This window comes from Cnephaeus nilssonii, assembly GCF_951640355.1.
Source record: "Cnephaeus nilssonii genome assembly, chromosome: 22".
NCBI lineage: Eukaryota > Metazoa > Chordata > Mammalia > Chiroptera > Vespertilionidae > Cnephaeus > Cnephaeus nilssonii.
This window is the reverse complement of record NC_137093.1, coordinates 26,117,855-26,138,571: the sequence shown is the minus strand read 5'-3', so window position 1 is coordinate 26,138,571 and position 20,717 is coordinate 26,117,855. Positions and strand designations below refer to the sequence as shown.

Genomic DNA, 20,717 nt, shown 5'->3' with positions numbered 1-20,717 from the left:
GTCACTGGAAATGCTGGGCTGCAGAACAATTTCCTTTGCAGCACAAATGGTATAAAAGCCTTGATCAGTTGAAAGTGAGAGCTTGTTAAAAATCTTTCTTTTTCTAGGTGGTTGATTTTTCTTGAATCATACGTAAGAAATGGTTATGTCTGTGAAGAAAAGAATTTCCTTTGATAGTTACTCCAATATTTCTATCTCAGATACTAATTAGAAACTAGTGTATCTCTTTGAATATTATTTGAAAAAAGGAGAACTTGTGCAGTTGGTACATTTTTGGTTTTTATTTTAAGAGATATTTTTGAACTCTGGCTTTAGTATTTGATAATAGGATCCATCATTAATCAGTTGGAAGGCTGGAGAAAATGCGAGTGTTGTCTTTGAATTTATCAACATTGAGAGGCCCCATGCATGAAATTCATGTAAGGGGCTCGGCCCTTGCAGCTGTGGTGGCGGCCTTGGCCCTCACAGCCCCGGCTTCGTCCGGAAGGTCATCCGAAGGTTGTTCGGCTGTCCGGTCTATTTAGTATGTTATGCTTTTATTATAGATTGTCACAAAAGGCACCTTTTTTGATGTATCAGTACATATCACGAAAGTATTCCTTAGTTATATTTTAAAGATATTTGTTAACTTACCTGAAATATGTAAGTGTGGAACAGCATTGATAAGTGTGGAACAGCATTGATAGGTGTGGAACAGCATTCATATAGTGTGGAATAAGGAAGACCATTTGGAAAGATTTTTTAAAATTCTAAATGTACAAGGCACATTTCTAAACAATATATATAGAAAGCAGTGAAAACAGCTCTTTTTAGATGTTACTATTGAATTCTAAATGTCTCTCATTTTCATGTGAAGTGATCAGAAATATGTATTGCTGCCCTAGCCTGTCTGGCTCAGCAGATAAAGTGTTGGACTGCGGACTGAAGGGTCCCGGATTCGATTTTGGTCAAGGGCACATTTCCCAGGTTGCAGGCTCGATCCCCAGTGTGGGGTGTGCAGGAGGCAGCCGATCAATGATTCTCATCATTGATGTTTCTATTATATCTCTCTCTTCCTCTCCCTCCCTCTCTGAAATCAACAAAAATATATTCAAAAAAGAAAAAAATATGTATTGCTGATAAGGCAAAAGGGTATTAATATTAAATAAGTTTTCCAGACTATTCATAGTCAACATTTTCCCTACCAAAGGCCAGATACTTCATTCTTTAACTTAGAGTATAGAACACTAATTCACTTTCTAAGTCAGGAAAATGACTGGTTGAAAGCTTGAGAGCAAATGTTAGGTTTATTTTTAACTTATGTTACCTTCAACAAATCACTTTAATTTTCTAGCTTATTACTTTTTATCTCTCTTTTTTTTTTAGTGGAATAATATACAGAATACTTTAAAAAAAAAATTCAGTTGGTAATTTGAAGAATTTAGCCCAACTGGTGTGGGTCAGTTGGTTGAGCATAATCCTATGTGCCAGGAATATCACGAGTTCAATTCCCAGTCAGGGCACATGCCCAGGTTGGGGGCTCGATCCTCAGTATGGGTTGTGCAGGAGGTAGCCGATTGATGTTTCTCTCATCGATGTTTCTATTTCTCCCTCTCACTCTCTCTGAAATCAATAAAAACATTAAAAAAAAAGATAATTTGAAGAATTTAATAGGATTCTAAAGATTTAAGAATTTTTAATAATTAAAGATATGGATGTTTTATACACGTTTTTCTCTTAGAAAATGTTTTTTTATGTAAAATAAGAATTGCGTTTTAGAACAATTTGAGCCCTACTTTCTAGTTGAATTGGAGATAAATTTTCTACTTTTTGTTAAAACTTATTTACTGCTGTCACTTTTGGATTAGCAGCATATATTCACTGATCTCATGGGGGAAAGTTCTTCCTAAAATTCTCAGAACTGGTAGTTTTAATTCAAAATTTGCATTTGTAAAAATTTGAATATTTACCTGAGGAGGAAAAAAAATCAGTTGTTTTAGCAGTTCAGTTTTGGGTATTTATTTTATAAACATTTAAACATTTATTTTAAACAATATAGTTATTGATCAGACATCCTAGATGCTGTTTATTTAATAATGGTTTATTTCATTCTGAAATATTTGAAAATTTTAGTTTATCTATTGGCTGAAACTTTGTATTCAAAAAAAATTAGCTGGGATAATTTGGTTATTTTTGAAAAAAGTCAAAGTTTCTAGGTGGTTCTGAATGGACACGTCCTACTTTTATATCTAATACCTAATGAAGACTATTACGGGAAATTAAAGAGAGTGTATATGGAGAAATAAGTTTAAGGATAAATCTTATAATCATCTTTTTTTTTTAATAAATATAATTGTATACTTACCCAGCCCAAACTTTGAGCAGCTTCCAAGGAGTAGACCATAAACTTCTCTCCTTGAAGGGGTTAACTTTAACAAGGGCCCTAAGAGACCATACCATGCTTTTGTCCTTCTAGAAGGAATTGTCCAAGAGGGTCTTGCATTCCTTTAACGTGTAGAAAGTTCTTTTTTTTTTTTTTAGCCAGAGTAAGAGAAAGGAAGTGGATTTTTCTCTCCTTTCTCCTCCATTTTCAAATGGAATATTTGTGCTCATAAATTGCACAACATTGAATGGATTTTCTTCTTTCACTAGTAGATCATACACAGGTATTAGTAAAGCAAAATGCTAACAAGATGTCCATTGAGCATGCTTAGAGATATGCAGAAACAGCTGGTTAAAGCAATGAAAAATAAATTACAGGCATTTTTCTAGGCGGAATATGAGTAGTAAAAAACACTGCTTTTAGCAATACTACATAGGAACATTTTAACGCTTCGGAGTGGGCTTCTCAACATAGTAAGAATAAACATTTCTGTGTAGATATCAGGACTTGGTAGATTAATACTTGAAGGAGATTAGGGAGATAATGAAGTTTAAATTTCAAGAGTATAAATTGACAATGCTCATCGTGATTTTAGATTGTTAACTACAAACTTAGTATTTTATAACCTTGATTTTTTAAATTAAGAGTCATAGTTCATTCCGTAATTCTTTTGCTGATTCTGTTTATCATTTTAGGACTACTCATGAATTCTTGTTTGGTGCTCTTGCTGAACTGGTTGATAATGCAAGGTACGTAGTCTCCTGCAGGCATGTAGTATGTGTTTGAAAACATTTGGGCCATTGTGACCTTTGCTTTCTGAAGACATGGACGGAAGGCAATTCTGTAACAGCCACAACTCACTCCTAAGAGGCTTGCTACCCAAAAGAGTATTTTTAATAGCACATCAGTTGGTAACTCCCAGTTTATCTGATTAACTTTAATCCATTCATTCCTCGGTGTTCTAGCATAAAAATAATGAACTTCTAACCTTCAAAGCTGCCTTCCCATGTGTGTTAGAGCAAGATAATTGTAGTGAAACATAGGGAATTAAGATTGAAATTTAGGAATCAAATTAATGAGACAGACAAGCTTTGATTTAATTTGTGCTATAAGGAGAGTACACTATCAAATGTCTTTAAAATTGTTCCAGAGTTTTGTGTCTTCCCAAAGTGTGTGTTTTATTGTCAGATGACTCCAGTTGATCAAAGCATCTTTCAATTGTGAGCAGCTGTGCTTGGAAGAAATTATTCTTCAGCACTGTGTTATATGGAGTTCTTGGTGATGGAAGCCTATCAATGTTACTGTGTAAGACTGAAAAATTTAAGTTGGTTCAAAGATAAGCAAATAAAAATGCAAATCAACATTCTGTTTCTATTATGAAAATATTGTTTCAGTCTTGTTTCTGAATGCAAACATAAAATTCAGACATTGTTTATTGACTAGGTGTTGATGACTAACAAAGGAAGAAGAGTATAAGAATTGATAGAAGTACTAGTACTTTTAAACAGATCCCCAGTTAATGAGCTTGCTGATAATCTATGTCTATACTATAAACCTATACTATTATTACTTTCATTGTTATTCTCCCCTGGACTGTTCATAGAAGTGTGCCAGCTAACAAGTTATTTTACAAAACAACAACAACAACAAAAAACCCCTCCTACTTTGTTTCAATCCTGGTTGACTCATAATTTTTATGTTCTTTTTAAAAATGCTGTAATCGCTTCTCAGCCTTTTGACTAAGATCAAGTATAGAGTATCTGTTCTTATCAGTTTAAAAATATTGTAGCTTAATGGAACTACGCTTGAATTTACCACTTGTTAGCTTAGTGAGACCATGGTGTGTTGTGGCTGACTGCTTTTTTATATATCATGGTGAACTGGAGATTCCTGGGAGTATGTGTTCTTGCTTATACAAACATTTTGCCAAATTCTCATATTTGAAATGTTTTTATGTATTTGGGAATAGGTACATGTGGAGTTATATGGTTTTGAGTTGAATTTTTGCATTTAAAATCAATGTGACTGCATCATTTTCCTTGTTTGCAGTTGCCAAATTGGGCTAGATTACTTCCAAACCTTTATGGAAGCCTTCATTGATCACTGAACTTGCATTTCAGCTGATGAATAGAGTATAGTGGGTACCTCAACTTCTTTTACTGGTTAGGGAGGCTAAGGTTATGGGCTTGTGAATCAGTCTGCTGCCTGTAGTATGTATACCATAGGACTTGATTTTTTTCATAGGCCTTATAGCAGTTTTTCTTTTTTTCTCAATATCTTGGTGAGAAGGGAAGATGCACAAGTTATTGGAACATTTTTATTTTTAGAGATTTTTAGAGAGGAAGGGAGAAGGAAAGAGAGAAACATTGATGTGAGAGAGAAACATCGATTGGTTGCCTCCCACTTGTACCTCAACTTGGGATCGAACCCGAAACCTGGGCATGTGCCATGACTAGGAATTTAAACAGTGACCTTTTGGTGCACAGGACCATGCTCAACCAACTGAACCATACCAGATAGGACTGGAACATTGTTGTTGTTAATCGTCACCTGAGGACATTTTACCATTGATTATTTTTAAGTTTTATTTTATTGTTTAAAGTAGTACATATAGTGTTACATATGTCTCCTTCCCCCCCCCCCCCCCCCCATTGACCTCCCCTCAGCCAACCCCTCTCCCCCATAGAGTGGGAGGGAGAGGGAGAGATACACAGAGAGAGAAACATTGATGTGAGAGAGACACACATCAATTGGTTGCCTCCTGCGTGCTGGGCTAGGGATCGAGACTGAAACTGAGATACATGCCCTTGACTGGAATTGAACCTGTGACCCTTCAGTGTTCAGGCTGACACTCTGTGTACTGAGCCGAACGGACTAGGGCTAGAACGTTTTTTATGATTGTAATTGATTGAGAGAAACATGGATTTGTGTCAGTTCTTAGTATCTAAAGGGGAATGTTTTTACTTCTAGATGTTTTCACTATGAAATTTGTATTTAAAAATATATATCCAGTCTCTATTTGTCATGTGATTACTTAAAATAATTTGGAGCTGCTCTAGGTGTTTCACAGTCAGAAAAGGAAAATAGTGCTATCAGGTATAAAAAATATAGCTTTAATGTATGTAGAATGACTGTATGAATTCCTGAAAATAGATTCAAAATAGTATCCATTTCATAATACTATGCATAGGTGGCATTTCAGATTCTCACTTGGATCTTGATTTTTTTTTCCCTTTTAATTTTGCAGAGATGCTGATGCCACCAGAATGGATATTTATGCAGGTAAGACAGACATCAGTCTTTTCTTCTAATGCCCAGTTCCTTTTAAATCATTTATTGCTATGCCTAAGAAGAAATGAGTGTGAAGTAACTGGTTTCTGGAGCCTGAGGATATGGCACAATTACTCTAGAAACAGGGCATCCTGGTTAGGCAGGTAATAGAAACCAAGAATTAGTTTACACCAAGAAACTAACACAGGGTGATCAGATCTAGATCTACTAAAAAAGCCACCAGGGGATTTAGAGGGCCGATGGAATAGGGTAGTGGGGAGTGTAGTAACAATCACTAGTGGTTTTATTGGTTGGAGTTAGCAGGTGACCAGGTTTATAGCATCTGCAGCCAGAGAGAGATCTTGTTGGAGGCCAGTTTCTCCTTCCACCGTGGCGAAGACCAGTCCCAACTTTTATGTCAGTTGCATAAAACAACTGGGTAACAGGGTTGGCACTGAGGTTTGCAGAGGAGATGTTTTCAAGCAAAGGAATCAGGTAGGAAGGAAGGCTGTTTTGCTTGGAATTTAAAGATGCTGAAGCATGTACTGCTTTGCTTATTTAATTGGCTCTGTTGTTTGGCAGTAGGAGCCTTTTATTTTTTTTCCTAGAGTGCAAGTGGAAGAATTTTTAGTCATTATCATTGGCCCTGTTTTTTTTTTTAATAGTTTGCTTTCTGCCTGTTTAGTGTTTGTACTAGCATTTCTTTTGGATCATTTGAATGCTAACAATCTGAAAGCAGAATAGAGGAAGACAGCTTTTAAATCCAAATTTGGATAGCATGATCTGTTTTTCTGAAGTCTTCTGAAAAGTTTGAGGTAATGCCCTGGCCGGTTTGGCTCAGTGGATAGAGCGTCAGCCTGCGGACTGAAGGGTCCCAGATTCGATTCCGGCCAAGGGCACATGCCCGGGTTGTGGGCTCGATCCCCAGTGGGGGGCATGTAGGAGGCAGCCAATCGATGATTCTCTCATCATTGATGTTTCTATCTCTCTCTCCCTCTTCCTTCCTCTCTGAAATCAATAAAGAAATATATTTAAAAAAAAGTTTGAGGTAATATTTTGAATAAAATTGACTAGCTTCTCAGAATGGATCACTTGGAGCATGCTAGGAATGCAGATCCTCAGGTACCACTTCAGACCCACACAATTAGACACTCTAGGGTAGAGCCCAGAATCTTTATTTTAACAAGTTCTTCTGGTGATTTGTATGCATACTACATTTTGCTCCAGCTGATACTTTTCTTAGCTCCTGCTTACCTGATCTGCTGCAGAGAGTAGAGTCCATTGGACTGTAAGCTCCATGAAGGCAGTGATCACATCTGCATTGTTCACTGCAGTTAGCTTCATCACAGAGTCAGGCACAAAGGAAGTGCTCAGTAAATATTCATCGAATAAACAAACGATTGGGATAAGCATTGTAGCTAGGTAAAGATGCCACACTGCCTGCTTACAGGGTTGAAGAAGTTACTGCTGTGTTGGCTAGTCTCTCTTGGCCCGGAAGTAGTGTGCACATGACCATGGTTCTGGACACTGTTAGCTGCTTACACAGTGTGGGTCACTGTGTGGCCAGGAGGATCCTCCACATGTGGGTTTCTTACCCTCATAATCAAATGAAAAATCTTTGAAATGAAGTCCTTGAGCAAGAAAGGGATCTCAGACCCGCTGTTAAGTGTTGATTGTGTGTTAAAACAGCCTGCAAGTCCCGTTATAAGAAACACAAGGGCCTAAAAGTAACTTCCTAGGTAGCATTCAAGAAATGCCACCAATGATCTTTGGGGACTTTTCGAATGCACTTGGCTTGAGCCAGTTTCTAGGTTCCAAAGCAGTCTTCATGTACTGCTCATGGCTGAGTGCATAACAAATGGCCCGTGGCCAGATTTAGCATGTTGTTACCATGATCTGTACCTGGCCCATTTCGCAACTTCATGGCACTTTGCTCCTTCTAGAATAAACTTGGAAGCCTTATTGCACGATACTTGCACTTGCTCCTGCTTGCTAGATCTCATTTGGATTCTCTAGAGACCCTGTTAAGACGCTCTGCCATGAGGAGAAATTTTCTTATCTACCAGTAGTGCTTCCAGGAAGGTCCTTGCTCTTGAACTTTCAAGAAGCACTTGTTATTAATGTTTCAGCAAAGTTTAGCTTCCTGAACACTGAGTGATACTTGAAAATCTGTGGTTTATAGTACTTCAGAAATAGCATTTTAAATTGCAATAACTAGTCCATTTAATGGAAGGCGGTCATGACTCACTTGAATCTTTAGCCGGAGGGGAGGATATGCATTTTAAACAGATTCCTCCGCTTAGATAATTTTACAGAGTTGGTGAACTGCAGCTTAGGGGAGAAAAGGATGTATTCCCTTAGGAACTAGGCTCAGAGCAGCCCTGGGCTTGTTCCTGTGGTACCTTACATAGACCTTCCTTTTAGTAGAAGTGCCTGAGCTGCGTCCTCACTGGGTCAAAAGGCAAACTCTTGGAAACTAGGATGGGTCCTTCCCCTGTTTGGGAATCTCTTCTCCAGTGTTTATCACATGACCCAGACTACTGAGGAACCACTTGCCACCGCAAAAGACAGCTCCCGAAAGAAGAGCGTCTTCCACTCACTGCGATGGCAGGCAGAGTCTGCTGCATTCCCGTTCTGTTAGCCAAGAGGCTCTCCCATGGCTGCTCTGTAACTTCCCCTCAAAGGACTTCCTCCTCGCAGTCCAGCCTATCCAGCTGGGAACCAGGCCCTTTCACGGCACTCTGTACTGTTTCGTGCTTGGGTTGGGGAGTCATTTCAAGGACCCACAGCAAACAGAGGATGGGGTGGTGAATACAGATAGCCCAGAAACTGTAGTTAGCCTGGGGAGAGTTGCATAGAGACTTAGTAATTCATCTTCTAGAAAGCAGCTGCCACCACTATACCCATAGCTTGACTGGCTTGATCACTTTGTCTGAACTTAACCCACAAAGGATGTGCCGTGTTGAGTTTGAGCAGTGTTGGTAAGGTATAGCATGCAGTAGTGGGAGTACTTCAGTGTCTTGAGGTTCACAGCAGAAGGTAGCGTGGGAATAATCCAGATGGACACAAGCAGAGGGATGATTGAGGTATGTATGAAATACATGTATATTCAGTGGTCCTGGGTTTGGTTGGATACTGAGCCAGGTAGTCTTTGTCCTCCATATCAAGTCTCTCAAGCTTTGTCATGAACTAGAAGGAACTGGAGAAGCTTTGGGATTTCCACTCCCAAGGGCCTTATACTAGCTAGGTCTGTGACAAGGAGAAGCTAGGTTTGACCTGACCTTTTTGGACTAATCTTCACATTGATCCCCCTTCTTACCCTACTGATGCTGCCGCGCTCTGGAGGGTAACCACCCAGTAATGGCAGCCTCTTCTTTTACAGAAAGGCGAGAGGATCTTCGAGGAGGATTTATGCTTTGCTTTTTGGATGATGGAGCAGGAATGGATCCAAGTAAGTAACCATTTTTATAAATACTGGCTGTGTTAACTTGTTTTTTTTGTGGCCTCACTTTTGTGACTCAAAGATCCACCAGGAGAGAGAGGAGTGTGTTGCAACATCTCAGGCACAATTCCACACATGGATTTGCTGGGTCTTGTCCTAGCATGGGCGATAGCATCTGAATGGCAGCCTGAAGTCAGTCAGATTACCTGTCTCTTGACATTATTTTTATCAGCTTGCACAACATCCCAGGGTTGAAACTACAGGACACACACACACACACACACACACACACACACACACCTTATTACCATGTTTGGGTAACAAAACAAGGTCATAGTGATGGCTAAACTGAAACTGACAGGCCTATCAGGTGTTGTGTCCAATTGCCTCATGGTTGTGAATTTCCTTGTCAGGTTTTCAGTAGACACAGCCCTACTTGGGGTTAGCAAGGCTCAGACCTTGATTTCTGAGGAGCCTGGCAAAGAAATGCAGACTTTTCACTTCTCTTATGCCTGCCATTTCAGATGATGCTGCCAGTGTGATCCAGTTTGGGAAGTCAGCCAAACGAACGCCTGAGTCCACCCAGATTGGGCAGTATGGGAATGGGTTAAAGTCGTAAGTATCCTAAAAGCCTGTCCCAGGACTCAAAACCAAGCGATGTTCTCCTGCTTCTGTCTCATGAAAACTTTCTTGTCTCCATCACTGTCACTCTGTAACAGAAGGGAAGTCAGAAAGGAGTGGGTTGGGGACTTACTGTTGTTCAGCCTTGTGTACTTCACAGAACAAAAGTATGGACGCCCAAACCAGCTGTGGTGGGAGAAGCTGTAGGTGTCTCTTGGCACTGTACCTCTCTTCCTGTTGAAATGTTGTACCCTGTAGTTGAGGTATGGAGTGGTCGTTTTGTGGGATTGGGATACATCTGAGATCCGGAGGACGTTGCTTCAGGGCACAGCAGTGTTCCCTGAGCACCTGCCATGTGTCATGCTTTGTGCTAGGCATTGGGGATCCAGGGTGAGTCAGAGAGACCCAAACCTCCATCCTGGTGGTCATGGTCTCCACTTGCAGGCCCTGCAGGTCCTGTGGCAGGGACCTACCTGATGTCTTCAGATCCCTTGGACTTCTTCCGCAGACCTTGGTTCCCACTTGTTTGGTGTTTGGAATGTGTTGTTCTGGCTTTGAGTGAAGCCCCAAGAGAAAGGTTTCTATTTCTGAAATGCTCACTTCCAGCTGTACAGACTCTTGGATAGAATAAGATGCAGTGGAATTGGAGTTTGTACAAATGGAATTCTGAGTCATGTCTCCAGTCTTGCTGTGGAAACGTGTTGTTTTCTTTGAGAGAGTGGTGGTTTGGCCAGTCGGCAGCATTAGTTGTCGCTCACTGCAGTGTGCTTTGGGGGTGGGGAAGAACGAAAGTGCTTCCAAAGACACGGCACCTGGTCTTTTCGATTTGTCTCTTAGGACGGGAACCAAATGGTACGGATAGGCACTTACCATGCGCCAGGCACTGTGCTCGGAGCTTAACTGATCTTGTTTAATCCTCCTTATGGTCCTAGGAGGTGTCGGTACTGTTTTGTTCATTTTCAGGTGAGGAAATTGAGGTTTATAGCGGTGAAATAATTTGCCCAAAAATATAAAAGTGCCCAAGTGTAGAGCACAGATATAAACCAGAATTTCTGACTGCAAATTGTGTCCATTTCACTTAAGTCAGACAAACTAAAATTCAAATCTTACCTCAATTAATTACTTCTTTGAGCCTCAGCTTCCTCCTTTATAAATTGGGATTATATCATACATACCGAGTAGGTTAAAGATTAAATGCTGTCATTGCTGTGAGAGAGCCAGGTTCTAGCTTCTTTTTTAAATTTCTCCTTTTTTGTTCTTTCCACGTCAGATTCCTGGCCATTCGTGGGTCTGAGGTAGGGCCTAGGATTCTGTGTTTTTCATAGCTTCCCCACGTGATTCTGTGTGGGTGATCTAAGTCCTCAGCTGAGGTCTCCTAGAGTCAGTGTGATGGTAAATGAAACCCTGACTTCCCCTCTGGATTGTACGCCAGGTTTTTCCTACCCGTTTTATCAGTTCTCTGGCCTCGGGTAAACATTTTACCTCTCCGGATATCTATTTCCTAATCTAGAAAATAGGATTCTAATCTCTGACATTCTCCCTTACGGAGCAAGTTTTAGGAGCAAATGACATATGACTCTAAATGCGCCCAGAAGACCGGAAAGGAAAGTGTACAGAAGTTGAGGGTGTTGACATTAGCATATTTTTAGTAGAACAGTTGTAAAGGACCCATTGAGATGGAGCCATCTAGTGTTCAGAGTGAATTCATTTTGCTACCAATTGAGAAGTTGAAAAGATTTTAGGAGGAAGTGATTTGTGGTGAGAATAGGGCTGAGAAGCAGGGAAGCCAAGAGAAGTGGCATTTGGGGATTGTTGCTGTCAGGTTCAAAGACAGTGGGACGAAAGAGGCACAAATCGGGAGTTTTTGCCAATTTAGGGCAAGAATAAGTTCTGACAGAAGGCAAGGCAGTGTGCCTCATTTTGCCACCCAAAAGCTTTAGGGAAGAAGGAGGACTGTGAAATTGTTGAGGAAGGAGCATTGCCAGAACTTCGGGAACTGGAAGAGGAGAAACAGAACTTGGCAGCCCCCAGGGTGTCTCTGGAGAGTGTCCTGGGAGTTTTCCGGAGCATTTAGGAAAATGGCACATGGCATTCATTTGTGTGTTTGGCATACCAGTCTGGTTTGTGTTTGTACATAGATGAGAGTAATAAGGCTCCTTATTGCCATCACCTCCCTCGGGCATGACGAGGACTAATGAGATAATAGCCATAAAGTCCCAGAAGCTGCTCAGAAGAACGGAACTAAATAGCCCCGTTGTTCAGTGGGCAGTCCTCCCATTGGTGCTCATGCTTCTGCCAGACAACTGTTCCGTGTTGCCTGGGAAGGCCTGGCCTGGCCTGTTCCTCAGATGGTTTACATGGCCAGGCAGGAAGGAAGCAGTCGATTCCTTGAGGCACATTTCCCAGGAACTAGTTGCATCCAGAAGCAGGGACCTGCCTGTGTCATAATGAGCTTGAGGTGGCCAAACAGTTCTGAGACCGAAGATGGTTGTACTTACAGGACCTGAGTCACTTATAGGCCCCCTCGAAAACTGTGATCAAGAATTATATTTTATATGGTTAACCTTGGGATCGTACTGTTGTGGTGTGTTTTTTTTGAGGACTGGTGAGCATAGGTAGTGGGCTGTTCCCTTGATGTTGCTGCATTTGATGCGTGGATGCTAGGGGAGTTTGTCGATGAAGGAAGGACAGGATGGGAATTGGTTGTGGTTAGCATGGACGGTGATGTGTTAAAGGTATCAGTTGCTGGAGTGAAATCTGGAGGGTTAGCAGCCCTTGTGTGGCTGGGATAAACCTGGCGCGTGGGCAGCAGGGTTACATTGTGGCAACGCCTGGGGGGGAGACTAACTAGAGCTGATGATTAGCAGTGAATGTGCCCTGGAAGGGTGGTGAGAGAGCCCTGCACGGCGGGTAAGTGTGGTCGAGAAGGTTATAACGGAAGAGCAGAGAGAGGAGTGTCAGATGGGAGGAGTGGGGACGAGGCTGTGGAACTCGGCTCAGGGTCCTGAGACGTAGGAGGCCTTTCGGAGAGCTCTCCAAATGCAGTTCAGTCAGGACGGGTAGGTTTGCTCCTTTCTCAGTTGAACTTTTGAGTCCCTGGGAGAATAACCCAGTTCTGCTTCCCTTTCAGAGGCTCCATGCGCATCGGGAAGGATTTTATCCTCTTCACCAAGAAGGACGACACCATGACCTGCCTCTTCCTGTCTCGCACGTTTCATGAGGAGGAAGGCATTGATGAAGTAGGTTCCCTCCACTCCACATTTCCTGGGTCTGCCCAGGCTGTTCTCATGGTCATTTGCATTGCTGGGCTCTTTGGGGTTACAGGATTGCAGTCATGCCCCTGTTAATTGGGTGAGCTGGTTGAATGAATTGGTTGAGGGTTAAGGCAGATATCTTAATGTGAGAGAAAGCAAAATCTCAACGCTTCAGGCCACCCAGTGGCAGGAACCAAGATTTGGATATGCAGCTCCCCTAGATCTGCAGCTTGAATTCAGTCTGGTGGGGTGTCAGTATGGAAAGTTGTCTTATCCAGGGGAGCATTTGAGGCTTCCATGACTGTGGGTGGAAACCGCAGCTGGCAATAATAATAGAAACAGTGCTGTCTTTCCCATATTATGGTGATTTTGTGGAATGTGCTATGAGCACTTTTTTTTTTCCTTTTTTGTTAATTCTCACCCAAGGACTCCCCCCCCCCCCCCCCTCATTAATTTTTAGAGTGTAAGGGAGGGAGAGAGACAGAGAGAGAAAAACATCAATGTGAGAGACACACATTGATTGGCTGCCTCCTGCACGTGCCCCGACTGGGGTTGGGGATTGAGCCTGCAACCGAGACCCTTCAGTCTCCTGGCTGATGCTCTAACCACTGAGAAAACTGGCTAGGGCAGCACATTTTTCTTTTGAGGAAATGTGTTTGCTCTAACCATCTATGTCAGAAGCTACAAGTCTTATACCTCTAGGGCCTCAGTAGGTACTAAAGCTGGTGAGCATATGGAAAAGATCGGTGTATATACTTCGCTAAATGGCAGCTGGCACTCAGCCTCAGCTGATTATTGCTATGCTGGAAGGAAGGCCTAAAGAATCTACAATATTCTGATTTCAGATATCTGCAGAGCTGGTCTGGTGAGGCCTTTGCCCGCTCATGGGATGGGGCGGGCGGGGGGATGTGGATTAGGGAAGGCCTTGGTCTGCCAGCCTTAGACTAGACTCTGATCTCCTTTCATATGTGAGAAATGGAGGCAGAGCTCGAGAGAAGGGGCTGAGAGGACCTGTAGAGAGAAATCCATGGCTGTCACATCAACAGATAGGTGAATTCAAAGTTCCAATCTCATTCCTTTCTGTTGGTTAACTAGGATTAGGTTAAATTTGTACTAGCCCTGTTTCGATGTGAGCCGAAATCATCACAGATTAATTCATGTTGGGAATAAAAGGCTATCTTTTTGTACCATCGAGTGAAGCTTGCCTTTTTGGTGAGAGTCAGCTCATTCAGCATACCTGAAGTGAGGGGAGTCTGCAGCTGGAAAGAGCAGGGTCCTGGGAAAAGGCGGGCAGGAGAGCTTAGCCCAGGCTGGGTCTTCAGGAACGGTCTGCTCAAGGCCCCGAGGGCTGTGGACAGGGACTGGTAGAGGGGCCGCCTGAAGGAAGGTGGTGGCCTCTAAAGAGCAGGGAGGCCAGGTCAGGCTTGACCTCAGGGCCTTGGTGGGGCTTCATTAAAAGCAACCGTTAAAGGCGATTTAAAGAAGGAGGTGGCAGTATTAGGTTTTGGGTGGTTGTTTTTTTAAGATCAGTTTGGTTCTGTGTAGTGATTGGACTGGAAAGATTGGGGTGTTGGAGTAGACCAGGTGAAAGGCCCTGGCTGTGTGTAACCTGAAGGGACTCCCCGCAGGGAGGGGAGAAGCAGGAGCAGTCTTCCTCTCCTGCATGTGGGGCCACAGATGTGGTGTTGGACTGGTGCAGGGAGGAAAGGGGAAGGAGGAGTCTGGATGGCTCGGTTCTGGGGTGGCAGTTGGCGTGGTAGCTGTCTGGAGCCGGGGAAGAGTGTTTTGTCCTGGACACTCCAAGTTAAGTCTGGGTCTGGAACGTGGGGGAGGCCTGGCTCCCCGATTCTTGGCAGCAGATAAGCTCAACTAAAGCAGCTCGTGGAGTGAGAAGAGGACCTGGGATCTCAAGCACGCGGACAGTTAAAGGCTGGGAGAGGAGAAAGTGCCAGAGGAGACAGGAGTGGCCGGAATGGTGGGGGAACCAGAACAGAGGAGTGTTCCGATGGCAGGCCTGGGTGGGTGCCAGTGGAAATGAATGAATGCCCAGTTTAAATAATGCCATTGTCACCTGGGACTGCTGTGAAGAATGGGAGGTGCAGAGTGAGGTACAGATTCACAGAACACAAATGGAACTCAATTCCCTGGTGAAAAAACTAGGTTGAAATTTTTTCCTTACTTGGTGCTAGAAGGTCACTGTTTTGGATTGTTACTGCAGTGCGAACTCAGCCAAGATTTCAAAATAAACATTTTTGGCTGCAGAGGAATGTGTGCAAACCAGTCCTAGGGTTGGATACTACAGGCAGGAAGCTTCTCAGAAACCAACAGAACGTCTCAGAACTCCTTATCAGTTTATCACCCTGGCACTTGTTAAAATACAGAGCTCTTTTTTCCTCACAGTGGGCCGTATGATCTGAACTTGTGAGGGAATCCCAGCAGTCACCCGTCCTGAGAAGCTGTCTGGGGCGCAGGGCGGGGGCGGGGGCGGGAGCACACCGGCCTCTGGGGAAGTGGCATTTGAGTTTTTAAAGAAAGAGTAGGACTTTACCCAGCTTTATTGAGGCATAATTGACAAGGGTAGAATTTTCTAAAACTTTATTTAGACATAAGATTAAATTCCATACGTACAGAAGAGTGCGTTAAAATTTATGTACAGTTTAGAGAATAAGTAAAGCGAACACCGATGCAGCCACCAATCAGGTTGCTTGTTGCACCTCTAAGGAACTGCCCTAAGGTGACTTTGTGATGATTGTGTCCTTGTTTTTCTTCATAATGTTGTCACTTATGTATGCATTCTTGAATAGTTTAGTTTTGTGCATTTATGAGTTTTATATAAATGCACTCATCGTAGGTTTTTTTTTATTTTGCTTCTATCTTGTAATATTGTGAGATTCGTCTGTGTTGATGGTAGTAGCTATTCCTTTGTTCATTTCCGTCACTGCACAGTATTCCGTTGTATAAAGATGCTACAGTTTAATTTATCCACTTTGTAGTGGCTATTTTGCTGTTCTTAGATGTTTGCTGGTTCATATGCACAAAAGTTTCTCCTAGAATATGTACCTGGGAGTGGAATTGCTGAGTTGTAAGTTATGTTTATGTGTATTTTCAGTTTCACGAGGTAATTGCAAATATACTTTCCTTAGTGGAAAGAGTAGAATTATTACCAAACTAGGGAAATGGCCAGAGACATCTCAAGCAGGGAGCTGCCTTTGCAGAGCGCCCCAGGGCATAGCCCAGCGTACCCCAGGGGACCTAGTGATGTGAGGCTGAGTCCTGGGAAGGGGCAGAAGCCAGAGCCTCTGGTGCCAGGCTGTGGCGCTTGGGCCTCACGTCTGGGCAGTGTGGGGCGGGATAAGAGGAATGAGTGCACATTTTAGGGGAAATGTCTGCCTGTGCTCACTCCATAGGTGATAGTCCCATTGCCCACCTGGAATGCTCGGACCCGGGACCCTCTCACAGACAACTTGGAAAAGTTCTCCATAGAGACAGAGCTCATCTACAAGTATTCTCCCTTCCACAACGAGGAGGAAGTGATGGCTCAGTTCATGAAGATTCCTGGGGACAGTGGTAAGGAGGCTCAGAGCCTGCATCACCTGGAATCCTTAGCTCCAGAGCCACAGGTGTTGTGGGAATGTGCAGGGGGCACCTGGCAGAAAGAAGGGATTTCTTTTCCCTAGGAACACTGGTGATCATCTTCAACCTCAAACTCATGGATAACGGAGAGCCAGAGCTAGACATAGTCTCAAACCCGAGAGATATCCAGATGGCAGAGACTTCCCCAGAGGGCACGTGAGTATGGCTGGGAAGGGCGGGAAGTCCTGGGACTGGTATCCATTTTCTCAGTTGGGAAAGCTCAGGAAGTGACTTTAAGGAGAGAGGGGAGAGCTCATTCCCTGGATTTCCCAGTGTTAGAGTTCATGAAGCCGAGAACTCCACATCATCTTGCCGTAGGCAGAGGGATGAATAGGCCAGCAGGTCCTCAGCTAAGCCAAAAGGAGAGATTAATGATCCCTTGCTCCAACTCCTTGATTTGACAGAAGAAACTGAGACCCTACAGAGGGGAGAGGAGTGCCGGGTCCATGGTGGGGCAGTGGTAGGGCTGGGTCCGGTGTCTGTGGGTGCCTGTGCTGGGGACGGGAGGGGGCAGGATGTGTGCCAACACTGAGGGGGTACACTGTCAGGGTGGCAAGAGAAGTAGAGCTGCGAGGTGGGAGCCTGCTGAGAGTCTGTCCTGCTGGACCCTGGGTGGGGCTGGTTGTTGCGCGGGTGACAGCGGTCCTTTGTTCCCGCCACCTCCAGGAAGCCGGAGCGGCGCTCCTTCCGTGCCTACGCTGCCGTGCTCTATATCGACCCCCGAATGAGGATTTTCATCCACGGGCACAAGGTGCAGACCAAGAGGCTCTCCTGCTGCCTGTATAAACCCAGGTAGGGACTGCCCGCCCTGCCACGCTTTCCTAGGGCGTTTTGGAGAGATGCTAGACGACAGGTTCTGACAGTGTTGACTGTGTTAGGGCCTTTTTTTTTTTTTTTACATATATATATATATATATATATATATATATTTCTTTATTGATTTCAGAGAGGAAGGGAGAGGGATAGAGAGATAGAAACATCAATGATGAGAGAGAATCATTGATCGGCTGCCTCCTGCACGCCCCCTATTGGGGATCAAGCCCACAACCCGGGCATGTGCCCCTGGCCGGAATCGAACCTGGGACCCTTCAGTCCGCAGGCCGACGCTCTATCCACTGAGCCAAACCGGCTAGGGCTGTGTTAGGGCCTTTAAGCTGCCTGTGATTTACTGTGGGTCCTGGGGGAGGGATAGAGGTGGCCAAGGGCTGCGGAGAGGGGCTGGCAAAGCTCTTTGAGTGTGAGCGCCCTCGGTGACGTGGAGGCTGCCCTGCCTGGCACAGTGAGCTGTTGGAGCCTCTTGGCTTCAGGGCCGGGGGCCTGTACACACTACACAGGAGAAAAGCAAAGACCCTGGCTGATGGCTGAGGTTTGTTTATGCGGTGGGATCAGTAACATCTAGGGAGCAGTGAGCTTGCTTATCAAACTGCATCCGGAGGCAAGCGGCAAGTAGAGTACGGAATAAGCTTGGCTCTGGTTCACCATGAGGGGCCAGGACAGTGCAGCTTGGGAGGAAGCTGGAAGTCAGGGTGCTTCCTGAGCTGCTCGGGTTGCCACCCTGCCCCCTACTCCTCGGACCCTGAGGCTGCTTTTCCCCATCCAGGATGTACAAGTACACATCCAGCCGCTTCAAGACCCGGGCAGAGCAGGAAGTGAAGAAAGCTGAGCACGTAGCACGGATTGGTAATGTCCCCCTGTGCGGGCGGGGTTAGATGGGAGTCCCGTGGGGACACGGCTTATGGCCAAAGCAAGATCCAGGAAAAAGCTCCATCCAACACTCTGGGGCAGCTCCTCCTGCAGCCCTCCCCGTGCTGGCCAGTCCTCTTAGCAGTTTTTCTCCCCTCCCTGCACTCGTTTGTAGGGACTTATCTAAAACAATGTCAACTGCTGGGCTTGCCCAGAGTGAAGAATCCCAGACTGCCCTCTGACCCCAATGTTTGTGAGATTGGTGTGTATGACTCCAGGGCAAAAACCTCAAGATCTGTCCGGCTAGCAGGGCTTCCTGGCTGCTTAATGGAGAATGATTGGCTGAGGACTCGATAGCTTCTAGCTTCTGCCGAGGGTTTAACTTGGGTTGCCTTTGGCAGTTTTTGACCCGTTTTGATTCATTTGGAAAGTTTGAAAAGCATGTTTCACATGTAAGTAGTACCAGTTTCCTTGAGTCCTTGATTTTCCTTTTTGAACTGACTATGCAGTCCAAGCAGGGCAGTTGCTCACCAGCTCACCTGTTCCTCAACAGTGTGTACCTACACACGCACACACGCGCACACGCACACACCACCACCCTTGTCCAGTGGGAACTGCACTGTGGGATCCAAGAGGATTACTAAGAGTTTTGAGCCTTTGAATTCCTTATCATGGTTTCTTCTGTGTTTCAGCTGAAGATAAGGCCCGGGAGGCGGAGAGCAAAGCGCGGGCATTAGAGCTACGCTTGGGTGGAGACCTCACACGGGACTCCAGGGTAAGGCTCCAGCCCTGTGCAGCTGTCCTCTAGCATTTCTGGCCGTACGGTCCCACAGCTGGCCTTGCTCAGCCCACGACAGTCAAGAACCCCTTGCCCTAACGCTGAAAAATGGGATGATGTTTCCATACCACTATTGAACACACCATATGGTAAAACCTTGCCTAATCATTTCAACATCCCAAAACCATATGAGGTATGGACATTGTTGGTATCCTCAGTTTATGGAAAGAGAAACTGAAACGAAAAACAGCACTGAGGTCACACAGCAATACGGTCAGAGCAGTTCTCTGATCTCCCGGTCTGACACACCTCTGTAGACTTTCAGTTGTCATAAGCCCGGTCAGGGGAAACACAGCTTTTGAGTTTGTCCCCATTTCTGTAGAAAATAAATAAGTCTCCAGGTGTGTTGCATCCATGTGATTGGAAGTGGGAAGTTTTAGATGTGTTACCGTGCTTCCTGCTGAGGCCGGAGCACCGCCCCTCACCTGGTGCTGCCATTTGTTCCCAGGTGATGCTGCGGCAGGTGCAGAACACAGCCATCACCATGCGCAGAGAAGCTGATGTCAAGAAGCGGATCAAGGATGCCAAGCAGCGGTGAGTGCCAGGACTGGCCTTTGACCTTTTAAAATTATGGAACTTTTGTACTGATGGTTGACAAAGAGCTTGAGGAATCCCTGCCCACCCCGCATGGTTGCTGTTCTGTCACAAAGATTGCTTTGAGAAAACCATTGATGTTGTAATCTTAAATGCTGGTCAGATGTCCACTGCAGGAGAACGGTTTTTCCTCGCTCAGTTCTTTTTGAGCTAGGAAAAGGCAGGGCAGTGCCAACACCTTGAATTGAACACCAAACCTTTCTCACTGGCACCTGTCTGTCTGTCTGTCTGTGTCTCTCTCCTTCCCTCTCTTTCCCCCTTCACCCTCCCTCCCTCTCCTTTTTATCTCCCTTCCCTATTTTCTCTCTTCCTTTCCTCCCCCCCCTTCATTTAAAGAGTACATAAAATGCTAATTGTGTAAAACTTGTAATATATAGGACATTAAAAAATGTTTTACACGTGCCTGTACTTTTACCACCTGGTGCTAACTATCCTTAATTTTTTTTTCCCCTGGTGACAATTGTGGAATAACGCTGTAGATTGAGTTTTGGATCTTCTTCATCTTGATTGGGCATTTGTCCTGGCTCATTAATTCTCTCTCTGTCCCACCTCTGTCTGGAGCCGCTCTGGGCTCTGGGCCTTGAGTTCATTCCTGGCTTGTTTCTTGCCTCCTCGACACAGGCCTAGGTTCCAGGTTTCTTCCTGAGTGAGCCCCCTGCTCCTCCTTCTGCTTTGCAGCTTCTGTGATACTGTGACATTTATCACATGATGGTCTCTCCTGTCACATGCCTGTTCATTGTGAATTTTTGCCTTTTTGAAGTTATTACTGTCACATTAGTGGAGGAGGCATGCAGAAAACCTGTGTTTATTCATCATGGAGCAGCAGCTTCACAGTGTCTCATTCACAGCTCTGTTTTGTTCCCAAAGGCCAAAGTCGTGTGCTTTTCATAAGGGATGCTTAGAGTCACTGCACAGTGTTGGTCCCTATCAAGTCTAGCAGGTTACACATTGAATGAAAATACAACCCGACCAGCATGGTTCAGTGGTTGAACATTGACCCATGAACCAGGAGATCATGGT

The 20,717-nt window shown here is 44.4% G+C and overlaps 1 protein-coding gene across 4 annotated transcripts in view; it reads left to right on the top strand.

The window, feature by feature from the left end:
• Positions 1–20,717, top strand: part of MORC2 (MORC family CW-type zinc finger 2) — a 37,085-nt gene that overhangs the window by 5,759 nt on the left and 10,609 nt on the right. For all 4 annotated transcript variants that reach the window (XM_079762542.1, XM_079762540.1, XM_079762541.1 and 1 more), the window contains exons 2-12: positions 3,058–3,111; positions 5,610–5,644; positions 9,015–9,083; positions 9,599–9,689; positions 12,826–12,934; positions 16,357–16,516; positions 16,627–16,738; positions 17,249–17,374; positions 18,183–18,262; positions 18,958–19,040; positions 19,552–19,637. In XM_079762542.1, the coding sequence (XP_079618668.1) occupies positions 3,058–3,111; positions 5,610–5,644; positions 9,015–9,083; positions 9,599–9,689; positions 12,826–12,934; positions 16,357–16,516; positions 16,627–16,738; positions 17,249–17,374; positions 18,183–18,262; positions 18,958–19,040; positions 19,552–19,637 (1,005 nt within the window). The remainder of the gene's footprint in view (positions 1–3,057; positions 3,112–5,609; positions 5,645–9,014; positions 9,084–9,598; positions 9,690–12,825; positions 12,935–16,356; positions 16,517–16,626; positions 16,739–17,248; positions 17,375–18,182; positions 18,263–18,957; positions 19,041–19,551; positions 19,638–20,717) is intronic.